Below are 26,180 nucleotides of genomic sequence, written 5' to 3'. Positions count from 1 at the left end.
ATTTATGTTCAAAATATATATTTTTTTTAATTCAGTGGGTGCGGCTTATATTCAGGTGCGCTCAATAGTCCGGAAATTACGGTACCTTTGACTATTGGATGTTCTTATAGGCACTTTAGTACTGCCGGTGTAACAGTATAGCTTCCGTCCCTCTCCTCGCTCCTACCTGGGCTCGAACCAGGAACACATCGACAACAGCCACCCTCGAAGCAGCGTTACCCATGCAGAGCAAGGGGAACAACTACTCCAAGTCTCAGAGCGAGTGACGTTTGAAACGCTGTTAGCGCGCACCCGGCTAACTAGCTAGCCATTTCACATCGGTTACACCAGCCTAATCTTGGGAGTTGACAGGCTTGAAGTCATAAACAGCGCAATGCATTGCGAAGGGCTGCTGGCAAACACACGAAAGTGCTGTTTCAATCAATGCTTACGAGCCTGCTGATGCCTACCATCGCTCAGTCAGACTGCTCTATCAAATCATAGACTTAGTTATAACATAATAACACACAGAAATACGAGCCTTAGGTCAATAATATGGTCGAATCCGGAAACTATCATCTCGAAAACAAAATGTTTTTCCTGTCAGTGAAATACGGAACCGTTCCGTATTTTATCTAATGGATGGCATCCTTAAGTCTAAATATTCCTGTTACACTGCACAACCTTCAATGTTATGTCATAATTACTTAAAATTCTGGCAAATTAGTTCGCAACGAGCCAGGCGGCCCAAACTGTTGCATATACCCCGACTCTGCGTGCAATGAACGCAAAATGACACAATTTCACCTGGTTAATATTGCCTGCTAACCTGGATTTCTTTTAGCTAAATATGCAGGTTTAAAAATATATACTTCTGTGTATTGATTTTAAGAAAGGCATTGATGTTTATGGTTAGGTACAGTCATGCAACAATTGTGCTTTTTTCGCAAATGCGCTTTTGTTAAATCATCCCCCGTTTGGTGAAGTCGGCTGTCTTTGTTAGGAAGAAATAGTCTTCACAGTTCGCAACGAGCCAGGCGGCCCAAACTGCTGCATATACCCTGACTCTGTTTGCAAGAGAAGTGACATATTTTCCCTAGTTAAAATAAATTCATGTTAGCAGGCAATATTAACTAAATATGCAGGTTTAAAAAGATATACTTGTGTATTGATTTTAAGAAAGGCATTGATGTTTATGGTTGGCGCAACGTGTACCTAAGCGATTATATGCAACGCAGGACAGGCTAGATAAACTAGTAATATCATCAACCATGTGTAGTTAACTAGTGATTATGATTGATTGATTGTTTTTTATAAGATGAGTTTAATGCTAGCTAGCAACTTACCTTGGCTTCTTACTGCATTCGCGTAGCAGGCAGGCTCCTCGTGGAGTGCAATGTAAAGCAGGTGGTTAGAGCTTTGGACTAGTTAACCATAAGGTTGCAAGATTGAATCCCCGAGCTGACAAGGTAAAAATCTGTCGTTCTGCCCCTGAACAAGGCAGTTAACCCACCGTTCCTAGGCCGTCATTGCGCCCAAAAATACCGATTTCCGATTGTTATGAAAACTTGAAATCGGCCCAAATTAATCGGCCATTCCGATTAATCGGTCGACCTCTAATGGAGATAGTTTTGGAGATGGGTGTTCCTGAATATTTGTGTTCCTGAATATTTGTTTGACAAAGTGCTGTCTCCATGTAGATATTTTACTGTTGGCTATAGTTTACCATTTAAAAAATGTGTTTAGCTGTATATTACATGTAAACTCTAGTTTAACAGATTTACCTAGTTCAATTTCTTAAATCCCCCTCTCTTTCTCTCTCCCTCCAGTCGGTGAAGATCCTAGGGGAGAAGCTGGTGGATCTGGAGCTGACTCGCAGCACAGTGTCCGAGGGCCTGAGGATCTTCCTGGAGTCCCATGGCTTTGACATGGAGGTGTGCAACGTGCTGCGGACCAAGACCTTCCTCACCCTTAACCCCGACACCAAGGCTGCCATCCTGGGCTTCCTGGTGGAGGAGCTCAACGGCAGCAACATTGTTATAAGGTCAGGATGACAATGCACAGAGCAACTAAGGAGTTAATAACAACCATATCCTAAGTATGATGCAAATATCTTTTACAGCAAAAAATGTGTCAAAAGAAACTCCTTTTGGAAAGGATATCCCACATTTAAAGTAAACCCTGTTTGTATTGTTTTGCATTGCAGTGAGATTGACAACACACTGGAAAACAGGGCTACTTACAGGAAGAACAAGTGGATCATTGAGGGGAAGTTGCGCAAGTAAGACCAGTCACAGCTCCTTGAATTTAGATTTGTTTTAGTTTGTGGAAGGAGAGTGTTATATCACTGGGGCTTTATGTGTGTGTGATCTCCCAGACTGAAGGCAGCTCTAGCACGGCGTACGGGGCGGTCTGAGGAGGAGCTCTATCTAGAGGAGAGGAGGCGCAGTGCCAGGGTGGCAGAGGAGGAGAACCTCAGTCTGGAAGAGAGCAGCGGCCCCATGGAGAGGGGCAGCCGCCGCCGCACACCCAAGGAGGAGCCCAAACTCAGTGAAGTGCGTGTGTGTGTGTGTCAATCTCAATGTGTTGGTGAGGATGTCTGTATTATACTCACCAAATGTCCTTTCCACAGACTGACAGCCCCACCAACGCCAGCATTCCAGAGTTGGAGAGGCAGATCGATAAGCTAACCAAGGTAAGGCATTCATTTTGTTCTTCTGTAGTGTCTTTTCTATCAGTGTAACTACATTGTGTTCACAGTTCTGGGTTGTTTTGTTTGAGCAAAATATCACCCTACATGACCAAAGGTATGTGGACACCTGCTCGTTGTTGGTCCCCCCTATAACAGTCTCCATTCTTCTGGAAAGGCTACATGGTGTAACATTGCTGTGGGGATGTTCAGCTGCAACGGAAGCAAGTTGACTGGCAGGCCAGTCAAGTTCTTCCACACCGATCTCGACAAACCGAGATCTGTATGGACCTCGCTTTGTGCACGGGGACATTGTCATGCCATAACAGGGAAGGGCCTTCCCCAAACTGTTGCAACAAAGTTGGAAACCGAATTGTCTGGAATGTTATTGTATGCTGTAGCGTTAAGATTTCCCTTCACTCAAACTAAGGGGCCTAGTGCGAATCATGAAAAAACAGCCCCAGACCATTATTTCTCCTCCACCAAACTTTACAGTTGGCACTGTGCATCAGGGTAGGTAGCGTTCTCCTGGCATCCGCCAAACCCAGATTTGTCCGGCAGACTACCATATGGTGAAGCTTGATTCATCACTCCAGAGAACACCTTTCCATTGCTCCAGAGTCCAATGGCAGGGGGGGTTTACGCCACTCCAGCAGTCGCTTAACTTAGGGATAAGCGTCCTGTCAACGGGACAGTTATAAATCATGCAGCGCCGTGTGTCACGATTGCAGATTTTAGAGAAACGACAAATGTCGGTACATATAAGTGTCTTATATCGGCTGAAAGCTTAAATTCTTGTTAATGTAACTGCACTGTCCAATTTACAGTAGCTATTACGGCGAAAAAATGCCATGGTATTGTTTGAGTGCTCCTAATAACAAAACACTTTTTTTCACCGCGATAGGTGTGATAAATTCACTGCTGAAGGTGAAATGTGTACTTAAATCAGAGCAAGATTTCAGAATGTATCGTCCAAAGGGTCCCAGACATAACATGAAGTGTCGTTTTGTTAGATAAAACACTTTTTCATATCCTAAAAAGGTCCATATAGCATGCACGTCTGATTTTTGTATTTCCACTCATTCAATTTGCAAAGGAAGGAATCTGTGAAAATCTAACCCTAAATGTTGTTTCAACCAGTCAAATCACGTTCGTATTTATTCCTCAGAGATCCTAGAACGTAACCAGACTTCACTATATCATTAGGAGTGTACTATATCCTATAGGACACAACATTTGGTCAGAGAGTGATGCCTTCATGGCGCGCCAATGACGCAGGTGGTCTTCACTTGATTAACTGTAACTTTGTCAAATAAGCACCAATCGGGGTCAAACAACACAAGCTAGATAGCCAATGAGCTGGGCTTTACGGGAGTATGCGGAAACCCCGACTCTGTCGCGAAGTTCTGCTGCTAACCTTGTGCGACAGCAAATTTTTTCCTTTTGGACAGAAATTACAAGAATATGGAGAGTTGTGAAAACTGGGTGTTTTGCAAATGTTGAACTTACGATATGGCTACTAATACTGGAAAAGCTAAATCAAAATCCAAGTATACAGATTTGACGATATTCTTGCAGAAAAATGTAAATGTCTCCTTCACTATTTTCCCAAATGTACCTGGGTGACTTCACACTAAATGTCATGTAGTTTGCTCATAGTTATCCGTCTGAAACTTTGCACATACACTGCTGCCATCTTGTGGACACCATCGGAATTACAACCAGTGATGGCTAGATTTGGGACCTTTCTGTTGCATTTCGAAGATGGTGGTAGGGGAATTGTTTTTTGGGGGTTTATTTGTATTTTTTTTTATTTTCTTCTGCCAGATCTATTGTGTTGGTTTTTGTCTTTGTATTTTGTTAGACCAGATCTATTGTGTTATATTCTCCTCCATTCAATTCACATTTCCACAAACTTCAAAGTGTTTCCTTTCAAATGGTACCAAGAATATGCATATCCTTGCTTCAAGGCCTGAGCTACAGGCAGTTAGATTTGGGTATGTCATTTTAGGCGAAAATTGACAGAAGTTTTAACTTTGCGCGTGGTGATCTTAGGCTTGTGTGCAGCTGCTCGGCCCATTTTCATGAAGCTCCTGACGAACAGTTCTTGTGCTGAAGTTGCTTCCAGAGGCAGTTTGCAACTCTGTAGTGAGTGTTGCAACTGAGGACAGATTATTTTTACACGCTTCTTCACTCGCTTCTTCACTCGGCGGTCCCGTTCTTTGATCTTACCATTTCGCGGTTGAGCCGTTGTTGCTCCTAGGCGGTTCCACTTCACAATAACAGCATTTACAGTTGACCGGGCAGCGCTAGCAAGGCAGAAATTTGACGAACTGACTTGTTGGAAAGGTGGCATCCTGTGATGGTGCCACATTGAACTGCGCTCTTGAGTAAGGCCATCTACTGCCAATGTTTGTCTATGGCGATTTGCATGGCTGTGTGCTTGATTTTTTATACACCTGTCAGTAACGGGTGTGGCTGAAATAAACAGATCCAGTCATTTGAAAGGGTGTCCACATACTGTTGTGTATTTGTGTATATATATTTGTATTTTTTTCTCCTCCACAGCGACAGGTGTTTTTCCGTAAGAAGCTGCTCCAGTCCTCCCACTCCCTGCGGGCGGTGTCTCTGGGCCAGGACCGGTTCCGCCGGAGATACTGGCTCCTGCCCCACCTGGGAGGGGTGTTGGTGGAGGGGCCTGAGGAGATCCTAGGTGAGTTGCAGAGCAACTGCCCTCAACCCTCTGCTAGCCATCTTTTTATTGACTCTAAACATATCCCTCTCTGTCTGTTAGCGACAGAAGATATCCTGGTGAAGGAGGTGACCGTCACTCTTCTGAAGAGGGAACCCAAAGTGGAGGAGATGCCCACTACCACCCCTGCCCCCCCCGTCTCCTCTCCCCCTCCCCAGTCCCAGAACTCCTTGCCCCCTAAAGAGGACCCTCTCCCCGGCACCGCCTCTCTTATGAGCAGTCCCAGGGCCCGGGGTCGCCCCCGCAAGATCAAACCAGAGGTGGAGCTACACCTCCGCACCGCCAAGTGTCGCCGTCGTCGCCGCAGCAGCAAGTCCGGCGGGGAGGAGTCAGGCGTTTCCCTGGAGACCACCACCACCAATGGAACAGAAGACCTCACTCAGTCCGCTTTCAGTAACTGTCTCAGCCAATTGCAGGGCGCCTTAACCAATGGGACGGAGCCAGCAACCGGGATGGCACCTAAAGGCAGACTACCAGAGGATAGCGTGAAAGAGATGGCGGAGAAACAAGGGCAGTGGTTCAACCTACTGCCAAAACAGCCTTGTGACAAAACCTCTCTGACAGAACCTCAGGCCCCCCCCAGCAAGCCTCCCAAACGCCTCCCTCTGACCCCCAGCACCCTGCCCGCCCTTGCTGCTCCACTGCTGCAGGTGAGTTCCCCTCAGCCCCCTACACACTCTTCAGGACCCTCATGGGAGAGAACACTCAACATAAGTTACTACTGTTGAACATGTTTTCTTCATCAAAGAAGATTTTATCTCATATTAAACTATCTTTCTCCCTCTCTCCAGTCTGTACCAGACCCCACACCCCAGGTGACCCCCAGCCCAGCCAAACCAGGGCGCAGGCGGAGGAGGGGCGGCAGTCCCGCCCGCAGGGTTGGAGCTAGAGGGGCTGCAGCTAAGCGTCGTGGCCGCCCTTCTTCCACACTCTTCCAGGAGATAGAGCAACAGTACTTCACTCAGCTCGTGGTTAAGCCCATTCCAGCATGTAAGCCTTCAATCCATTCAATTCAATCCTTTAAAAAAAAAAACATTTTACACATGCTATTGAAAACCACCTAAGGTTTATCCAATATCCTCTCTGTAGAGTCTGACGATGACACTTGTCAGCAATGTAAACATGATGCAATTTGAGCTGCGTATTTGGCTTACATGATTATGTATGGTTATCCGAAGTAGCAAACCTCTTATACAAGATCTAATCGTATGCTTGTCATGCTTATGTGTGGTTAGCCGATTATGGCTAGCATGGTTTGCTAACATGCTATGCTATAGGTGTGATACTGGTGTCAAGTGTGTGTGTGTGTGTGTTGCTGTTGTTTTGTTAGCAATGGTACGTGGCTGGTGGTGGATAAAGGAGCCTGAGGACCTGACGGCCACCCTGCAGGCCCTGCACCCACGAGGCATCCGGGAGAAGGTGCTCCACAAACACTTGGCCAAACACATGGAGTACCTGGCTGAGGTCTGCACACGGCCCATCAACGGTGAGTCAGTGAGCGCTGGTCACCGGGTCCGCTATAGGAAAAGATGGGGATATGAATAGTCATAGTGTGTCAGATTTGGTTGTTTTATAGTGAAGCTGCTTTGCACATCAATGGGACTTTAAAAGAAGTATGTTGTTGTAATGAATGGAAACTGGATGATGACACTTTCCTTATCCTTTTCTCTCTACCATCTCTCTCTATCCCCTTCCCCCTTGCATCTCCCTCCCTTCTCTCCTCTCTGTCCCCCCCGTCAGACCCTATATTCCAGGTGAAGGTGAAGGAGGGAGAGGCCCTGCTAGAGTCCCTGCAGCAGCCATGGCAGGTCCAGGAGCGGGCCCTGGAGACAGACGTCGGAGCCCTCCGCTGGGTGGAGGACCTGGAGCAGAGGGTCATTGCCGCCGACCTGCACCTCAAGGTGAGACACCAGGAGGACAGAGGGGCCCTGTCTCAGTAGTCTAAAGTGTCTTCCTATCCCTACTTACATCCCTCATCTGCACAGATCTGGAAACACAGATAGTGGAGAGTTGATCCCGAAATACGTTTCTGTCATATCATCCCCACATTTACCGCCTTTTCAGATCTGTGCAGACCAAGGCAAGGAGGACACTTTAGACTGTTGAGATGCACACAGGGATGCATGGGTAGGGTGGGTGCCTGGTAGTTTGTAAAGTAAGTTGGGTTTGAAATGTCCAGAGCTTGTCAGTTTATATTTTGTAGTTTTTTTTTTCTGTTTATTTTTTACTATGGCTGCAGTTGCACTGAATGTACAGAGGGTGGCGTAGGTGGCATGTGCTGCTGCAGTTTGTACAGTGACGGTGTCCCCCTCCTAGCATTGTCATGCAAAAGGGAAACTTATCACATCATATGTCCATTACTTATATTTCAAGATGGCTCCTCAGAATGGAAGGAGCGACACTGACAATAACACGGAAACGCCAGCCGCAGGATTCCAGGTACAAACCAGGTTTTCGATCTACCGTTCACACATCCTCACCCTTCTTTTGGATCTACACTCTTTCACAAGTCTTCATGTTTCCCTTTTAAGAATTATTTTTGTCACCTCCTAAAATTTAAAAGGAGACGCTGTGTCTGAAATCTGACTTGTCTACTAATTACTTAATCTGCATAATGTGTACTACATACTATTTGGAACATACTTTTTTTTGGTAAAAAACGGATACAGTAGTCAACGACTAGGCTCATCCTACTGAGAATACGTTATCAATGTGCAATTACGTTGATTTTTGCCATTTTGTTAATTTTGGTACAGCTCGAATATCAGCTGTTGTCAGACACGTGTCCGGAAAGACAATTCTCTTCAGCGAACAGAAAAATTCTCAATTCTCTTCTACTAAATGAAAAGCCCAAATGAGTATGACATCCTGTCATTTAAAGCATACAATTTTTTGGGAAATTGTTACATACTATAAAACTTTTTTTGTATGCCTACTATTTAGAACGCAAGTACAGGTATTCGGACAGTGTGTCTAGAGTTGTCACGTTAACACTCCTGCTCCTAACACTCTTTGAAATAAGCGCTGTCTGTCTTCCTTATATTCACCAAACCTCTGGTTTTTAGGGGCCTGCTTTGATGTTTTGAAAATAGTTGTGTGGCTTAAATGTATAATTTGATGTCTGCACTCACTTACCTTACCTCGCCCACCTTACCTTACCCAACTTACCTTGCCTACCTCCAGTGGCGTGTATTCATGGATGGCAGAGGAAGCCAGGCTTTACCAAAAAAAAAAGAAAACATATACATTTATTTTATCTCTCTGTTTGATCATTTTTGCAAGAGGCTGAATGTATCTCACTGGAGAAAGCATCCGAGCAAGTGAAACGACACCCATCTGTCTCTGTGTAGGCCATCTATCTGATGCTGTCTGGTCCAAAAGAGTATGACAGCGAGCATTTCGCTTCCCTTGATTAAAAAAAAAACTATAAAATAATAGCCAATCAGCATTGAGCTAAACTGAGTGTGCTCAGCTGTGAATGGTCCTGGCGCACCAAAAAAAGTGTCAAGGGAAGCCAGTTTGGATTTGGCATCACTCCTATCAAATCGCATTGAGAGCATACGTCATTGACAGAAACAACTTGAATTGTTACATCTCGTTGTGGTGTTGTCCTCCAGTGGCTGGCTGGCTAGCTAGCTAAAATTGGCCCTTTCCTAAATTAGCCATGGCTGCAGATGGGGATTTGGACTTGTGGTTTTACTTAATTCTCCGTACTGGCCAAAGATTATTACGGCGATTTTGATCCAACTATTAATTCATACATTCTGCCCCTGCCCTGAGAGGATGGAAGTTCAATATGTAGTTAGATGTAGAAGGCCCATGAAAGGAAGTTAGGCTTGCACGTAAGGATTTTAGCCAGGTAGCCTAGGACTACAAAAAATACAGTGACAGAGTGATAGACCATTTTGTCGACATGAGAGGAGGATGTTATTGGCGTATCTCTACAAGTAGGGTGAGTCAACATGTTTTTCTACTTGCGCTCACAGTAATCAGAACCATGGACAGCAACAACATCTATACCAAATGTTGGACTAAATTGTTTTTTGGTATCTTTTAGTTGTCACTGTATTAGACTAAGCACAGGTGATTTGATGATGAAGTTGAATTGGTTCTGGAATAGTGGAAGCAGCTCCTGTTTTCTTTGCAACTTGCTGTAACTCTCTGGTTCTAAATTTAAGTTGTTTAGTGGTCTGAAAATGTTGGAAACGTTAACTTGCTTGACCGTGCTGTAGGTCATGTAACTGTTTTTTTTACATGCAATATGCTTTGTAGACTTCTCCGGACAGAGGTTGCTCTCCGGTTTTGTGATGAAACAAAGGTGTGGTTGGATTTATGTACGTTTGCCCACTGACAAAGAAATGATCAGTCTATAATTTTAATGGTAGGTTTATTTGAACAGTGAGAGACAGAATAACAACCAAAAAATCCAGAAAAATGCATGTAAAAAATGTTATAAAATGATTTGCATTTTAATGAGGGAAATAAGTATTTGACCCCTCTGCAAAACATGACTTAGTACTTGGTGGCAAAACCCTTGTTGGCAATCCCAGAGGTCAGACGTTTCTTGTAGTTGGCCACCAGGTTTGCACACATCTCAGGAGGGATTTTGTCCCACTCCTCTTTGCAGATCTTCTCCAAGTCATTAAGGTTTCGAGGCTGACGTTTGGCAACTCGAACCTTCAGCTCCCTCCACAGATTTTCTATGGGATTAATGTCTGGACACTGGCTAGGCCACTCCAGGACCTTAATGCGCTTCTTCTTGAGCCACTCCTTTGTTGCCTTGGCCGTGTGTTTTGGGTCATTGTCATGCTGGAATACCTATCCACGACCCATTTTCAATGCCCTGGCTGAGGGAAGGAGGTTCTCACCCAAGATTTGACGGTACATGGCCCCGTCCATCGTCCCTTTGATGCGGTGAAGTTGTCCTGTCCCCTTAGCAGAAAAACACCCCCAAAGCATAATGTTTCCACCTTCATGTTTGACGGTGGGGATGGTGTTCTTGGGGTCATAGGCAGCATTCCTCCTCCTCCAAACACGGCAAGTTGGGTTGATGCCAAAGAGCTCCATTTTGGTCTCATCTGACCACAACACTTTCACCCAGTTGTCCTCTGAATCATTCAGATGTTCACTGGCAAACTTCAGACAGGCATGTATATGTGCTTTCTTGAGCAGGGGGACCTTGCGGGCGCTGCAGGATTTCAGTCCTTCACGGTGTAGTGTGTTACCAATTGTTTTCTTGGTGACTATGGTCCCAGCTGCCTTGAGATCATAGACAAGATCCTCCCGTGTAGTTCTGGGCGGATTCCTCACCGTTCTCATGATCATTGCAACTCCACGAGGTGAGATCTTGCATGGAGCCCCAGGCCGAGGGAGATTGACAGTTCTTTTGTGTTTCTTCCATTTGCGAATAATCGCACCAACTGTTGTTACCTTCTCACCAAGCTGCTTGGCGATGGTCTTGTAGCCCATTCCAGCCTTGTGTAGGTCTACAATCTTGTCCCTGACATCCTTGGAGAGCCCTTTGGTCTTGGCCATGGTGGAGAGTTTGGAATCTGATTGATTGATTGCTTCTGTGGACAGGTGTCTTTTATACAGGTAACAAGCTGAGATTAGGAGCACTCCCTGAGTGTGCTCGTAATCTCAGCTCGTTACCTTCATAAAAGACACCTGGGAGCCAGAAATCTTTCTGATTGAGAGGGGGTCAAATACTTACTTCCCTCATTAAAATGCAAATCAATTTTATAAAAATTTTGACATGCGTTTTTCAGGATTTTTTTGTTGTTATTCTGTCTCTCACTGTTCAAATAAACCTACCATTAAAATTATAGACTGATCATTTCTTTGTCAGTGGGCAAACGTACAAAATCGGGAAGGGGATCAAATACTTTTTTCCTTCACTGTATCAGTCGCAAGGCATTTAAACTAACAGGTTATAGAGCAAAGAATGCAATTATCACAACACAGGTTGTAATATGGCTTATTTTTCTTGCTTTCCCCGTGTTTCTACCCACGTACTGCTTACCTCGCCCACCGTACCTCACAACCCTTTTAAGTCTTGCTCTAGCTTCACAGTCCTTTGCTTCACTGCGTTTTGATTGTTGAGAACTATAATATTCTATTTTCTGTTATTCTCCATCCTCCCCACCTCAGCCCTACACAGTTCCAGAGGTGGACTCCACGCGTGACGACCTGCAGTACTACGAGCATGATGTGGACCCCCGGGACGACTGGATCGTGCGGACCAAGAAAGAGTGGTCAGACCTGCCCCGTGTGGCCAGCCACCCGCTGGACCTGGCCGTCCTGCGCCTGGCCAACCTGGAACGGAACATCGACCGGCGCTACCTGAAGGAGCCCCTCTGGAACCTGGCCGAGGTGGTGCGTCTCGCCCCCCTCACCCCCGAGGAGAGCCAGATGGGCCAGATGGACGTCATGAGGTGGGAGGGACAGGGTTGGGGTCAGAGGTTGGAAAGGGTGGAGTGGAGCCTTATTTTTAATAATAATATCATGGATTAGATTTGTGTAGTATTTGGTCAAATTGCTCAAAGCTCTTCAGAGTGATTTAAACCTTCATCTCACTTCAGCTCTTAATTGTGTTGAGTCCTATTTTTATAATCTCTTTCCCACAGTCTGGAGAGTGAGATCACCCCCAGATTGCGGACATGGCGTCAGGCCCTGGACCGCTGTCGGAGCGCCCCCCAGCTATGTCTGTGTCTGCTGCAGCTGGAGAAGGCCATCGCCTGGGAGAGATCTGTGGTCAAAGTGGTGGGGACAAGCCCAGTAGCAATACTCAATATGTACACTGAGAATATAAACCATTTATTATAAAAGGAATACAATTATGGATGTAGGTGAAACAAGGAATATAGAACATTGGCAAATATCATAGTAGTGACATGCTGATGAGATCATTGAGACGACCCTTTGATCCAAAGCAACTTACAGTAAACACAGGTACTATTGCACCATAGTCTGAAAGACTGCAACCGAGCATTTCCCTTAAAGACTACCTGTGTGTCCCTGTCTGTGTGGTGTTGTAGACGTGTCAGGTGTGCAGGAAGGGGGATAATGATGAGTACCTGCTGCTGTGTGACGGCTGTGACCGTGGCTGCCACATGTACTGCCTGAGGCCAAAGGTCACCCAGGTGCCAGAGGGGGACTGGTTCTGCCCCACCTGCGTCTCCAAGGTGAGGACTGACTGAGGCTGCACTCTGCTTGGCTACCCTTATGGACCACAACAGGGGTCACTGCTCATCTAACCAGGGGGGAGGAGTTCAGAAGGGTGAACCCTTCAGAATATTGCAGATAGAAATGTTTTTTTTTATATTATATATCTTTTTTTTTTTTTTCAAACTTGGCTTAGATTAAGAAACTATGCTGATTTACTTTTTGTAAATCCAACCAAAAAGCCACGTTGGTGTAACAAGTATTACACTAGTAATATATGGTGAAACAACATGAACACAATGGTAACTTTTTGTCCCCAGTGTATTAAACCATAATATTGTCAGGACCTACTTCAAAAACCTGCCACAGCAGTACCCTCTGTAATTTCTGCTCCCCGTGGCCTCCTTAACCTTTCTCCCAGGGCTGTTATTTCATCACTGTCTCACTGTGTCCTGTTATTTATAAGGCCAGTGACGGTGAGTCACCACGTAGCAACCATCGCTCCTCCAAGCAGAGGACCCGGGTGAAGAAGAGGAGGTACGAAGACGACAGTTCTGACGAAGAGGTGGTGCCCAGCAGACGCAGTGGCGGTGGTGCTAGCATGGCAACACGGCATAAGGACGCTGGCCCTGCCTCATCCTCCCGTTACTCTGGAGATGGAGGACGCACAGCGGGCTTCTCACCCGCCAAGCGCCGCCGCATGACCACCCGCAACCAGCCCGACCTCACCTACTGCGAGTGAGTCTGACCTCAGATCAGTTGTAGTGTCACAATGTTGCAGTGGTTATAGAACATGATATTAAATTACTCACCTCAGATGAGTTATCGTGTCCCGTTGCTCCAGTGGTTTCTATAAGACCATTAGATTCATGTTCTCACTAATGTGACGATAGTCCAGTTCTAACTGACGTGTGTTTTGTGTGTAGAATCATCCTGATGGAAATGGAGTCTCATGCTGACGCCTGGCCCTTCCTGGAGCCCGTCAACCCCCGCATGGTACCCGGCTACCGACGCATCATCAAGAACCCCATGGACTTCCTCACCATGAGGGAGAGGCTGCTGCAGGGAGGGTATGGGGCACTCATTCTCTCTCTGTCTGTGTGTGGGCTTGTATTACTATGCTTGTGGGTACCGGAAGTGCCCTCAAGGATGGTGAAAGGAGGAAATTTCTCCCTTGTGGGGACATTTCCCTCATCCCCACAAGCACAAAGGCTATTTTAAGCTTAAGGGTTAGTTTAGGGTTATCTTTAGGGGTTAGGGAAAATAGGATTTTAGGTCCCCACAGTGTTGTGTTCGAGATCACCTAAGGCGAGACCGATTCAAGACTGGAGGGGGGGCAAGACTGAGTCAAGACCGAGACCGGGAGGGGGACAAGGGGGTCAAGACCGAGACCAGAAACATGCGAGTCCAATTCAAAACCATGATTGTAATTTGGTCAAATCACCACCATAATAAGAGTTCTAAATGTCAAGTATTTCTGGGTTCATATTTCAGAACAACATATGGATTCTTTAGACATTCATAATGGTGAAAAAATACATGCTGAGGGAAAATGGAGCAACAAAAATTATTACTAACCCAAACAGTGGGGAATAATGATCCTTCAGAGAAGGGCTAAGGATATATAAAATAATATTATTTTCAATGATGATCTGATTTAATCACTTCAGTTTTTGTTGGAAAGGGTTAACGCTGAAGAGAAAAAAACGATCCAATCAGGATTTTTCTTTGCTGGTTTTTGTGGAGATAAATCTAGCTAGCTTACGTCAGCTATTGACTAGGCCATCAGAAGTTAAAGGCAACTGCCGTTCAACTGTATTAGGGCAACATTTTGGAGTGACAGTGGAATCAACCAGTCACATTTTGACTTGTTGTGGATGGGACCTTTTCTATAAAAATATATGTTAACTTCTGCCTATCAAAGAGGATGTTGTTGCTAATTTATTAGTTTATAACTTTCAACAAGAAGTTAAGTTTCAAATTATCATCTGGTGAGTGGAACTGTTTGTTATTGTGGCACGCTTGTTGTTAGCCATCTCTTTGAAAAAATATTATTGCATTTAAAGTAGAACTGACAGCATTTTAGCAACATGAAGTCTGTTCATTTACACCCCCCAGGCACTTAAAAAAAAAAAAATTCTAACAAGCGACCACATTATCATAAATTCTTAGAATGTTTGGGAATTACGTATACTAAGGCCTTCCCTGTAGCTCAGTTGGTAGAGCATGGTATTTGCAACGCCAGGGTTGTGGGTTCGATTCCCACGGGGGGCCAGCACAGGAAAAAATAAATAAAAATGTATGAAATTAAATGTATGCATTCACTACTGTAAGTCGCTCTTGATAAGAGCGTCTGCTAAATGACTAAAATGTAAATGTAAGGCATTTGTGAAAATTCTATAGCAATATAGAGTGGGAAAGTGGCCGTGTGTTTGGACAATTAATAGACACTGCAGTAAATAAAACCAAATAGAAACATCTGTCTTGTCCAGGACCTATAGCCAATCAGAGCTACATTAGGCCTTTATACAAACAAGCCATTTGCCACACGGAATTGTAGCCTCCTCATCCTTCTGTAGCTTGCTTGCCAATGCATGCTAGTCCCAACCAAGCACCTGTGCTAACTGGCTAAAGTTGGCTAGCTAGCTACTTCCAGACGAAAATGAAACTCATTCTGACCATTTTACTTGCCGTAGCAGAGCTGATTGTCTAGAGCGTTGTTGACTAAATATTATATTTCTTGCCTACATTTAATGACACCGGTCATATTCAGCTGGTGTTGCACGTTTGTAAATTCATAGTTAGTTCTGTGCTCTGGCACACTCCGATCCATCTATTCTGACAACAATGCCTTGGTGTATGTCATGGAACGTTGAGTTAAATGGAATCTATTTTTAAAACCTCTTTATAAAGTTGGTTTTGTAGCATAAACTGGGAATTAAACATTTGACTGATTTTTATCATGGTCTGTTTCATATCTGCATTTTAAACTTTAGGTCACTGGTTACTTTATCTCCACTAAACTTGAAATGTTTTTTCAATGGGAGGTAATAGTCGTACAGTGCCTTCGGAAAGTATTCAGACCCCTTGACTTTTTCCACATCTTGTTACATTTGCCTTATTCTAAAATGTATTAAATCGTTTTTTCCTCATCGATCTACACACAATTTCCCATAATGACAAAGCAAAAACATGTTTTTAGATATTTTTCAAATGTTTTACAAATAAAAAATGGAAATATCACATTTACATAGGTATTCAGACCCTTTACTCAGTACTTTGTTGAAGCACCCTTGGCAGCGATTACAGCCTCCAGTCTTCTTGGGTATGACGCTACAAGCTTGGCACACCTGTAATTGGAGAGTTTCTCCCATTCTTCTCTGCAGATCCTTTAAAGCTCTGTCAGGTTGGATGGGGAGCATTGCTGCACAGCTATTTTCAGGTCTCCAGAGATGTTCGATCAGGTTCAAGTCCGGCTCTGGCTGGGCCACTCAAGGACATTCAGAGACTTGTCCCGAAGCCACTCCGGCGTTGTCTTGGCTGTGTGCTTAGGGTCGTTGTCCTGTTGGAAGGTGAACCTTCGCCCCCAGTCTGAGGTCCTGAGTGCTCTAGAGCAGGTTTTCATCAAGGATCTCTCTGTACTTGGCTTTGTTCATCTATCCTTCAATCCTGACTAGTCTCCCAGTACCTGCAGCTGAAAAAGATCCCCACAGCATGATACTGCCAGCACCATGCTTCACCACCATATGGATGGTGCCAGGTTTCCTCCAGACGTGACACTTGGCATCCAGGCCAAAGAGTTCTATCTTGGTTTCATCAGACCAGAGAATCTTGTTTCTCGTGGTCAGAGTCCTTTAGGTGCCTTTTGGCGAACTCCATGTGGGCTGTCATGTGCCTTTTAACTGAGGAGTGGCTTCCATCTGGCTACCCTACCATAAAGGCCTGATTTGGTAGAGTGCTGCAGAGATGGCTGTCCTTCTGGATGGTTCTCCCATCTCCACAGAGGAGCTCTGTCAGTGACCATTGGGTTCTTGGTCACCTCCCTGACCAAGACCCATCTCCCCCGATTGCTCAGTTCGGCCAGACAGCCAGCTCTATGAATAGTCTTGGTGGTTCCAAACTTCTTTCTTTTAAGAATGATTGAGGCCACTGTGTTCTTGGGGACTTTCAATGCTGCAGAAATGTTTTGGTACCCTTCCCCAGATCTGCTTCAACACAATCCTGTCTCAAGAGGTCTATGGACAATTCCTTCGACCTCATGGCTTGGTTTTTGCTCTGACATGCACTGTCAACTGTGGGACCTAATATAGACAGGTGTGTGCCTTTCCAAATCATGTCCAATCAATTGAATTTACCACAGTTGGACTCCAGTCAAGTTAAATAAACATCTCAAGGATGATAAATGGAAACAGGATGCACCTGCGCTCAATTTAGAGTCTCATAGCAAAGGGTCTGAATACTTAGGTAAATAAGTTATTTCTGTTTTTTTATTTAATACATTTGTTAAAATTTCTAAATCCATTTTAGAACAAGGCTGTAACAAAATGTGGAAAAAGTCAAGGGGTCTGAATCATTTCCCACGGCACTGCATTTCAATTGGGAAATTCTTAATGGCTGTGTTTTTGTATTCTTCTGATTGGGACCTACTGGCTTGTGTCAGTTTATGGACTGATTATCCTTTGACATCATTCTGTGTGTGACTGCTGTCTTACTGGAGGCCTATAGGTTCACCACTCTACTAACCTGTCTTACTGGAGGCCTATAGGTTCACCACTCTACTAACCTGTCTTACTGGAGGCCTATAGGTTCACCACTCTACTAACCTGTCTTACTGGAGGCCTATAGGTTCACCACTCTACTAACCTGTCTTACTGGAGGCCTATAGGTTCACCACTCTACTAACCTGTCTTACTGGAGGCCTATAGGTTCACCACTTCGCAAACATGTCTATAATAGATATAATGGCTGTTCAGATATTGTTTCAAGAAAGGAGTGTATATATTTGGCCTCAGGAAGCAGTTTTATGCGCTGACTGAATGGAAGCTTTTAATTATGAGTTTTTTTACTCCACTGGTCTTGGCTGGCCTCGAAGAAATTACGAGTCCTCACTGTCTGAGACCGAGTCAAGACAGAGCGCAAATAACACTGAGACAAGACCGAGACACTTAATATGTGGTCTCGAGTACTACAACACTGGGTCCCCACAAGGATAGTAAAACTGTGTCTACAACATGACCCAAACTTCCATAATGAGGCCGGTTCCTTTCATTTTCAACAATGTTATGGAAAATGTGTATGCTTATATTTGACCTGTTTTTCTCTTCTCTGCACTCCAGATACTGCAGCTGTGAGGAGTTTGCAGCAGACGCCCATCTGGTGTTCAACAACTGCGAGCTGTTCAACGAGGACACGTCCGAGGTGGGCATGGCCGGACACTCCATGAAGCGCTTCTTCGAGAACCGCTGGGCTGAGTTCTACGCGAGCAAGGACCAATAGGAGCCCAGGACTCTTGTGCTGGGAGCGGGGTCACCCATTGGCTGATGCTTACGTTCCCCATTACTACAAAGACTGTCTGGGCCGGAGTATCCTCCGGCTCGCTGTATACATACATGTATAGATCTATGTATAGATTTGGATATTTGTCTGTTCTTGTTTTTCCCTTTCTCTACTTCACCTTTTTTAAAACCTCGACCCTGTTGGCTTGAAATTCTCTCGACGACCAAGGGGGATGTTTGAGCTCTCTTCTTCCCTCTACACCCTCACTTCTGTACCTAGCCACCTGTTTGGAATTTTCCTGTCGTCATGTTCTCTCCTAAGCCACACCCCTTGTCTCATAAGGCCACGGTATTCGTCCGTCCCTTCCTCTGGGGGGGAGGAGGATCTGAGGCCCTGAGCGGATTGGGTTCTCAAACTCTGCCCCCTGACCGCGACAGGAGGGTCTGCCAGACCAATGTGTCGCTGCAGACCGGACATGCTCTGACCTCGTTTCCACCATATAGATCAAAACCATAAGGTCCTCTCTGAACTCACTTAAACACTTTGGGATTGGACCCTCTTTTAACTGTTCAATGGAAATGTAGTATGGTCTTATGCCTGAAGCAATTTTTCTCACTATATTTTTATTATATATTCTATATATGTGTATATATATATAGAGTACAATAGCTGGGATTATTTAATAGCAATAGCTTGTAGTGAATGTGTACAGACTATATAGTTGAGATGTCTAGACGATTTATGAAAAGGCCAGTAAAACAAAATGGAAAGGAATTTTTTATTTTTTTTTCCTCCCCTGAAGACTCACATTTTTAGACTCTTACATTGTTTAATGCAACCCCTGACCTAACTCATACACACCCACACTCCTGCTGCTTTGTGAAGGTCACTGGTTTCAGAAACTGGAGGCTTTAGTGTTTTTTCTTTTCTGTCCTGGTTTTAGACTATTTTTATTTATTTTTTTCTGCTCCATAATGACAACTAAGACCGGTAGTCACAGCAACGGGAATTGTCAGGTGTGGTGTGTTCATAGATGGTGTCAATAGGACTGAAATGACGCTACCGCCATTTTTAAACGCTGTTTGCTTTGTGTTGCAGCTCTTTACCATATTGGTCAAATTGTGCAGAAACCTAGCAGGCTGCTGAAATGTATTGGTTGACTGTTCGCAAACAAAATGATGTCACGTTTTATAGCGACACCCGTTCATGGGAAGAATTGTTTTGATTTTACAGAAAATTGTCACTCAATATTTCTTACAATGCATTTTTTATCACTACATTTAAAGGACCTTCATAGGAATTTGGTTAACACTGAAAATGTTCAGTCTCATCAATTTAAAATGAATGTAAAAACATAGACTTCATACAAGAAATCATACCCCCCCCCCCCCTTGATGTAACCGTTTCAAATTGGGGAGAAGCTACAACTCTTATTTTTATGAATACTGCAGAATAACAGTAAATATGCATTGAGAGGTTTCTGCTTGTAGGTTTCTGAATCTTGGCAGTTAAGCGCAGGAACAGGTATCACTTGTGTGTTAGGAGAAACATTTTGTTCTAGACACCTACTGATTTAAAAGCCTTCAAAACAAGTATGTGCACATTTTGCTAAGCTCATGTTCCATTTATGAATCAGTTTTTTTTCTCTGTAAAGTGGCCACTGCGCTCTAGAGCCCCACAGTGGAGGAGTCATAATACCCATAAAATACTAGCGGTCAAACGGAAATGGTTCCAATTGTTTTTCCACCGTTAATTTTTCCAATAGTTGGGAAAAACACAAAGTAAGGGCTGTGTTTCGTGTAGGCTTACCCAGGTGTGACGTTTTGATAACCATGTAAATGTCTCTCGGACAAGGTGACTTTTTTTAATCAATATATTTTTGCTCTTTTTACTCTGATTTAAAAATGCTAATTAGCATCAAAGTAGACATGCAAAACTACAAAGCCCTGCAAGCTTCTGCATGTCATCTCTAGCTGACACCTTTAACAGGTATTGTTAATTTAAAACTTGCATGAGACAGTTCACAGAATTGTCAATTTTTAAAGTAATGTAGCCAATTTATACAATACCACATTTAGATAACATTAGTTCATCAAGATATTCTTACTTTTGCCTCGATTCGGCGGTCTCATCCAGATCATCATGGCATTTGTAGTTATTTTTGATAGCCTGATTAGCAATTCATTTTTGGGGGGTAAATACAAGCGAATACATTGATAAAAGTCACCTTGTCTGAGAGAGATTTTACAAGGTAATCGAAATGGCACCCCAGGGTAAGCCTAAATGAAACACAGCATTTTAGAAACAGTTTCTAAAATCCCCTATGGGGAAAAATATTAATGGTGGAAAAACGATTGGAACCATTTCCCTGTTTGACCGCTAGGTTTTCTGGGTATTATGCCTACTACTGTGGTACTCTAGCGTGGCATGGTTGGTGTGTTATGGGAAAGGTATGAAGGCGGCAGGACAATACTTCACAATCCAGGTTTTATTTAAAGCGTGGTTTCTTACACTGAACTCAAACCGGTCGATAGGAAATGCATTTTTGTGTTCCTTTCTACACAAAAGGGACATTCTTTTTTCTATATAAAAAAACTAACTAAAAGACATGAATAAAACCAAATCTGGTGTTAAGTGAATTTTTCATAATGTACAGTTTTTGTGACTACATTTGTTCCTTTCTATATTTTTAGGACCAATATAATTTTTAAGAGGTATTACAAGACCATGTTGTATCTTGGTGATGTAACACGTGTGCATCTGTAGAATGTACTGTTAGTTGAATAAAAACCACATCTAGTAGAGACTACACTCTGGAACTGTCCCTGGGTCCTCATTTCATTCTCCTTTTCATTAAATTGCAGAAGTAGGACATCCAATAAGAATTATAGGAACCAGCAACCAAGTACAGTAAGTAGCCTGAATGGAGAGCGGTGCTGTACACCCATTCACAGACAACCCTATATACAGTGCATTTTGAAAGTATTCAGACCCCTTGACATTTTCCACATTTTATGTTACAGCCTTATTCTAAAATGGATGAACTCGTTTTTTTCCCCCTCATCATTCTACACACAATACCCAATAATGACAAAGCAAAAACCAGTTTTAAGACCCCTTTGGAAGTTTATTTGAAAACAAACCCCGGAAATATCACATTTACATAAGTATTCAGACCCTCAGTACTTTGTTGAAGCACCTTTGGCAGCGATTACAGCCTCCAGTCTTCTTGGGTATGACGCTCCAAGCTTGGCACACATGTATTTGGGGAGTTCCTCCTATTCTTCTCTGCAGACCCTCAAGCTCTGTCAGGTTGGATGGGGAGTGTCGCTGCAAAGCTATTTTCAGGTCTCTCCAAATATGTTTGATCGGCCTTTGGCTGGGCCACTCAAGGACATTCAGATGCTTGTCCTGAAGCCACTCTTGCGTTGTCTTGGCTGTGTGCTTAGGGTCGTTGTCCTGTTGCAAGGTGAACATTCACCTCAGTCTGAGGTGCTGAGCACTCTGGAGCAGGTTTTCACCAAGGATCTCTCTATACTTTGCTCCATTCGTCTTTCCCTCCATCCTGACTAGTATCCCAGTCTCTGCCACTGAAAAACATCCCCACAACATGATGCTGCCACCACCATGCTTCACCGTAGGGATGGCGCCAGATTTCCTCCAGATGTGATGCTTGGCATTTAGGCCAAAGAGTTCAATCTTGATTTCATCAGACCAGAGAATCTTTTTTATTTTATTTTATTTTATTGAATATCCAAAACATACAATATACTTGCAGTGAAGCCCCTCAACAACTACACCACACCAGTCATGGAACAGATTCGCATTCAGAGTGACACACAGAAGCATCCAGGGTCAACGTCCTGCTCAAGGGCACGTCGACAGATCTCCCACAAGACCAAAAACAGAGACCCGAACCCTCCAAGATCCCCCCACAATTCCCCAAGAGCTGCCCGTCAACCATCCAAGACCCCTCCCACAGTCCCACCCAAGACAAAATTATAATAAAATGTTAAAATAATTCCATTCCCCACCCCCAATAACCCCGCCCAACAACCAAGAAAATGAACTAAAGAGAAAAAAGAAAAAGACAAAGAAAATAGAAAACAACAATGTAAAAAAAACTAAGGACATCAAGGACAGCTAAAAGCATAACAGCAAGGCCAGCTGTATATGTTTGAGTGCATGTCTGGCACTATTTATATGTATGTGAGTCCGTGTATGTGTGTGTATATGCATGTGTACAAACGCCTGCACGGCATCAGCCTCAGGCAAACAGGCATTAGCTGTAAAAACACTGGCCCTCTGTGTCATTCAAACTTACTTTTTATTATGTTTTATTTTGACTTTATTTTTTATACTTTTATCTTTGACCATCATTCTATCCCCCGCCCAGCAACTCCACTCCTACTTGTCTCCAATTCCACATCCCAACCCTCAGCTTCCCTCAGCCCATCCCACCTACAGTTGAAGTCGGAAGTTACATACACTTAGGTTGGAGTCTTTAAAACTCGTCTTTTCAACCACTACACAAATTCCTTCTTAACAAACTATAGTTTTGGCAAGTCGGTTAGGACATCTACTTTGTGCATGACACAAGTCCTTTTTCCAACAATTGTTTACAGACAGATTATTTCACTTATATTCACTTATATTTTATATTCACTTATATTCACTGTATCACAATTGCAGTGGATCAGAAGTTTACATACACTAAGTTGACTGTGACTTTAAACAGCTTGGAAAATTTTAGAAAATCATGTCATGGCTTTAGAAGCTTCTGACAGACTAATTTACATAATTTAGTCAATTGGAGGTGTACCTGTGGATGTATTTCAAGGCCTACCTTCAAACTCAGTGCGTCTTTGCTTGACATCATGGGAAAATCTAAATAGAAGTCAGCCAAGACCTCAGAAAAATAATTGTAGACCTCCACAAGTCTGGTTCACCCTTGGGAGCAATTTCCAAACGCCTGAAGGTACCACGTTCATCTGTACAAACAATAGTACGCAAGTATAAACACCATGGGACCACGCAGTCGTCATACCGCTCAGGAAGGAGACGCATTCTGTCTTCTAGAGATGAACGTACTTTGGTGCGAAAAGTGAAAATCAATCCCAGAACAACAGCAAAGGACGTTGTGAAGATGCTGGAGGAAACAGGTGATAAAAGTATCTCATATCCACAGTAAAACGAGTGCTATGTCGACATAACCTGAAAGGCCACTCAGCAAGGAAGAAGCCACTGCTCCAAAACCGCCATAAAAAAGCCAGACTACGGTTTGCAACTGCACATGGGGACAAAGATCATACTTTTTGGAGAAATGTCCTCTGGTCTGATGAAACAAAAATAGAACTGTTTGACCATAATGACCATCATTATGTTTGGAGGAAAAAGAGGGAGCCTTGCAAGCCGAAAAACACCATCCCAACCGTGAAGCACGGGGATGGCAGCATCATGTTGTGGGGGTGCTTTGCTGCAGGAGGGACTGGTGCACTTCACAAACTAGATGGCATCATGAGGAAGTAAAATAATGTGGATATATCGAAGCAACATCTCAAGACATCAGTCAGGAAGTTAAAGCTTGGTCGCAAATGGGTCTTCCAAATGAACAATGACCCCAAGCATACTTCCAAAGTTGTAGCAAAATGGCTTAAGGACAACAAAGTCAAGGTATTGGCGTGGCCATCACAAAGCCCTGACCTCAATCATATAGAAAATTTGTGGGCAGAACTGAAACAGCGTGTGCGAGCAAGGAGGCCTTCAAACCTGACTCAGTTGCACCAGCTCTGTCAGAAGGAATAGGCCAAAATTCACCAAACTTATTGTGGGAAGCTTGTGGAAGGCTACCCGAAACGTTTGACCCAGGTTAAACAATTTAAAGGCAATGCTACCAAATACTAATTAAGCGTATGTAAACTTCTGACCCACTGGGAATGTGATGAAAGAAATAAAAGATGAAATATATCATTATCTCTACTATTATTTAGACTTTCTTAAAATAAAGTGGTAATCCTAACTGACCTAAGACAGGGAGTTTTACTAGGATTAAATGACACACTTTTTCAGTTCTGCCCCCAAATTTTCTATATGATTGAGGTCAGGGCTTTGTGATGGCCACTCCAATACCTTGACTTTGTTGTCCTTAAGCCATTTTGCCACAACTTTGGAAGTATGCTTGGGGCCATTGTCCATTTGGAAGACCCATTTGCGACCAAGCTTTAACTTCCTGACTGATGTCTTGAGATGTTGCTTTAATATATCCACATAATTTTACTTCCACATGATGCCATTTATTTTTTTAAGTGCACCAATCCCTCCTGCAGCAAAGCACCCCCACAACATGATGTTGCCACCCCCTTGCTTCACGGTTGGTATGGTGTTCTTCGGCTTGCAAGCCTCCCCCTTTTTCCTCCAAACATAACCATGGTCATTATGGCCAAACAGTTCTATTTTTGTTTCATCAGACCAGAGGACATTTCTCCAAAAAGTATGATCTTTGGCCCCATGTGCAATTACAAACAGTAGTCTGGCTTTTTTATGGCGGTTTTGGAGCAGTGGCTTCTTCCTTGCTGAGTGGCCTTTCAGGTTATGTTGATATAGGACTTGTTTTACTGTGGATTGAGATATTTTTGCACCTGTTTCCTCTAGCATCTTCACAAGGTTCTTTGCTGTTGTTCTGGGATTGATTTCCACTTTTCGCACCAAAGTACGTTCATCTCTAGAAGACAGAATGCGTCTCCTTCCTGAGCGGTATGACGACTGCGTGGTCCCATGGTGTTTATACTTGCGTACTATTGTTTGTACAGATGAACGTGGTACCTTCAGCCATTTGGAAATTGCTCCTAAGGGTGAACCAGACTTGTGGAGGTCTCCAATTTTTTTTCTGAGGTCTTGGGTGACTTCTTTTGATGTTCCCATGATGTCAAGTAAAGAGGCACTGAGTTTGAAGGTAGGCCTTGAAATACATCCACAGGTACACCTCCAATTGACTCAAATTATGTCAATTAGCCTATCAGAAGCTTCTAAAGCCATGACATGATTTTCTAGAATTTTCCAAGGTGTTTAAAGGCACAGTCAACTTAGTGTATGTACACTTCTGACCCACTGGAATTGTGATACAGTGAATTATAAGTGAAATAATCTGTCTGTAAACAATTGTTGGGAAAATGACTTGTGTCATGCACAAAGTAGATGCCCTAATTGACTTGCCAAAACTATAGTTCGTTAACAAGAAATTTGTGGAGTGGTTGAAAAACTAGTTTTAAGGACTCCAACCTAAGTGTATGTAAACTTACGACATCAACTGTACATGTAAAGGTATCCCAAACAATAAGGGGATTTGCTGAACCTTTATTATACTGGAAAAATTCAGTTATAAATTATTTTGTCTCAGTTAAAAATAAGTTGTCCAATATCCCCGTCCACGTGGAAATTCTATAAGAGGTATGTGAAGGCCAATTAGATGATGATCCAATCGCATTCTGTCTCCTATTAAAACTTTTTAAACCTTTGATGAAAGAGAGAAAGAGACAAGAAAGTAGTCAAGACGACTTGCTTGATTAAGTCTCCTCCATGTATATCTCACTAGGTTGGGGTTTTTTAGTCTTCAAATCTCCACAATCCTCCATAATGTTTGTGATTTCCTTAAGGGCACGGTGATAATAGTTTGTAGAGTGATTTCCTTTACGGTCCATTGAGGTACTTAACACTGTGTTATAGTCTCCCACCATAATGATTTGATCATTTGTTGCCTGTAAGTTGAATAAATTGGTATAAATATTTTCAAAGAGGTATGGATCATCCTGATTTGGACCATATAGATTAATGAGCCAAATCTCTTTTTCATCCACTTTTATATTATAAAAGATCCACCTTCCTTGCGAATCATTCCTGACTATTTGCACATTCAGATCAACATTTCTGTTAATTAATATCATCACACCTTTTCAGTTCCTTCATCTAAGGATGTAGAGTGAGTTTCCTGTAAACAGTATATGTTATATTCCTTTTCTTTTAGCCACGTAAAGACTGATCTTCCTTTTTTATAATCTGCTAAACTGTTACAATTATAACTGGCTATACTTATTTCACCCCTTA

At 43.4% G+C, this 26,180-nt stretch overlaps 1 protein-coding gene across 4 annotated transcripts in view; it reads left to right on the top strand.

Annotated features, from left to right (window-relative positions):
* Positions 1 to 20,899, top strand: part of LOC106566724 (uncharacterized) — a 32,459-nt gene extending 11,560 nt beyond the window's left edge. For all 4 annotated transcript variants that reach the window (XM_082959921.1, XM_082959919.1, XM_014135041.3 and 1 more), the window contains exons 14-29: positions 1,809 to 2,023; positions 2,186 to 2,260; positions 2,357 to 2,534; positions 2,612 to 2,674; positions 5,237 to 5,381; positions 5,463 to 6,070; positions 6,212 to 6,410; positions 6,751 to 6,906; positions 7,161 to 7,321; positions 7,794 to 7,859; positions 11,571 to 11,854; positions 12,047 to 12,182; positions 12,458 to 12,604; positions 13,051 to 13,322; positions 13,511 to 13,654; positions 17,921 to 20,899. In XM_082959921.1, the coding sequence (XP_082816047.1) occupies positions 1,809 to 2,023; positions 2,186 to 2,260; positions 2,357 to 2,534; positions 2,612 to 2,674; positions 5,237 to 5,381; positions 5,463 to 6,070; positions 6,212 to 6,410; positions 6,751 to 6,906; positions 7,161 to 7,321; positions 7,794 to 7,859; positions 11,571 to 11,854; positions 12,047 to 12,182; positions 12,458 to 12,604; positions 13,051 to 13,322; positions 13,511 to 13,654; positions 17,921 to 18,080 (3,009 nt within the window). In that variant the 3' untranslated portion in view covers positions 18,081 to 20,899. The remainder of the gene's footprint in view (positions 1 to 1,808; positions 2,024 to 2,185; positions 2,261 to 2,356; positions 2,535 to 2,611; positions 2,675 to 5,236; positions 5,382 to 5,462; positions 6,071 to 6,211; positions 6,411 to 6,750; positions 6,907 to 7,160; positions 7,322 to 7,793; positions 7,860 to 11,570; positions 11,855 to 12,046; positions 12,183 to 12,457; positions 12,605 to 13,050; positions 13,323 to 13,510; positions 13,655 to 17,920) is intronic.
* The last annotated feature ends 5,281 nt before the right edge of the window (positions 20,900 to 26,180 follow it).

Source organism: Salmo salar, chromosome 13 (assembly GCF_965601325.2).
Source record: "Salmo salar chromosome 13, fSalSal1, whole genome shotgun sequence".
Lineage (NCBI taxonomy): Eukaryota > Metazoa > Chordata > Actinopteri > Salmoniformes > Salmonidae > Salmo > Salmo salar.
Note: the sequence above shows the minus strand (reverse complement) of the source record. Positions and strands in the feature narration are given on the sequence as shown.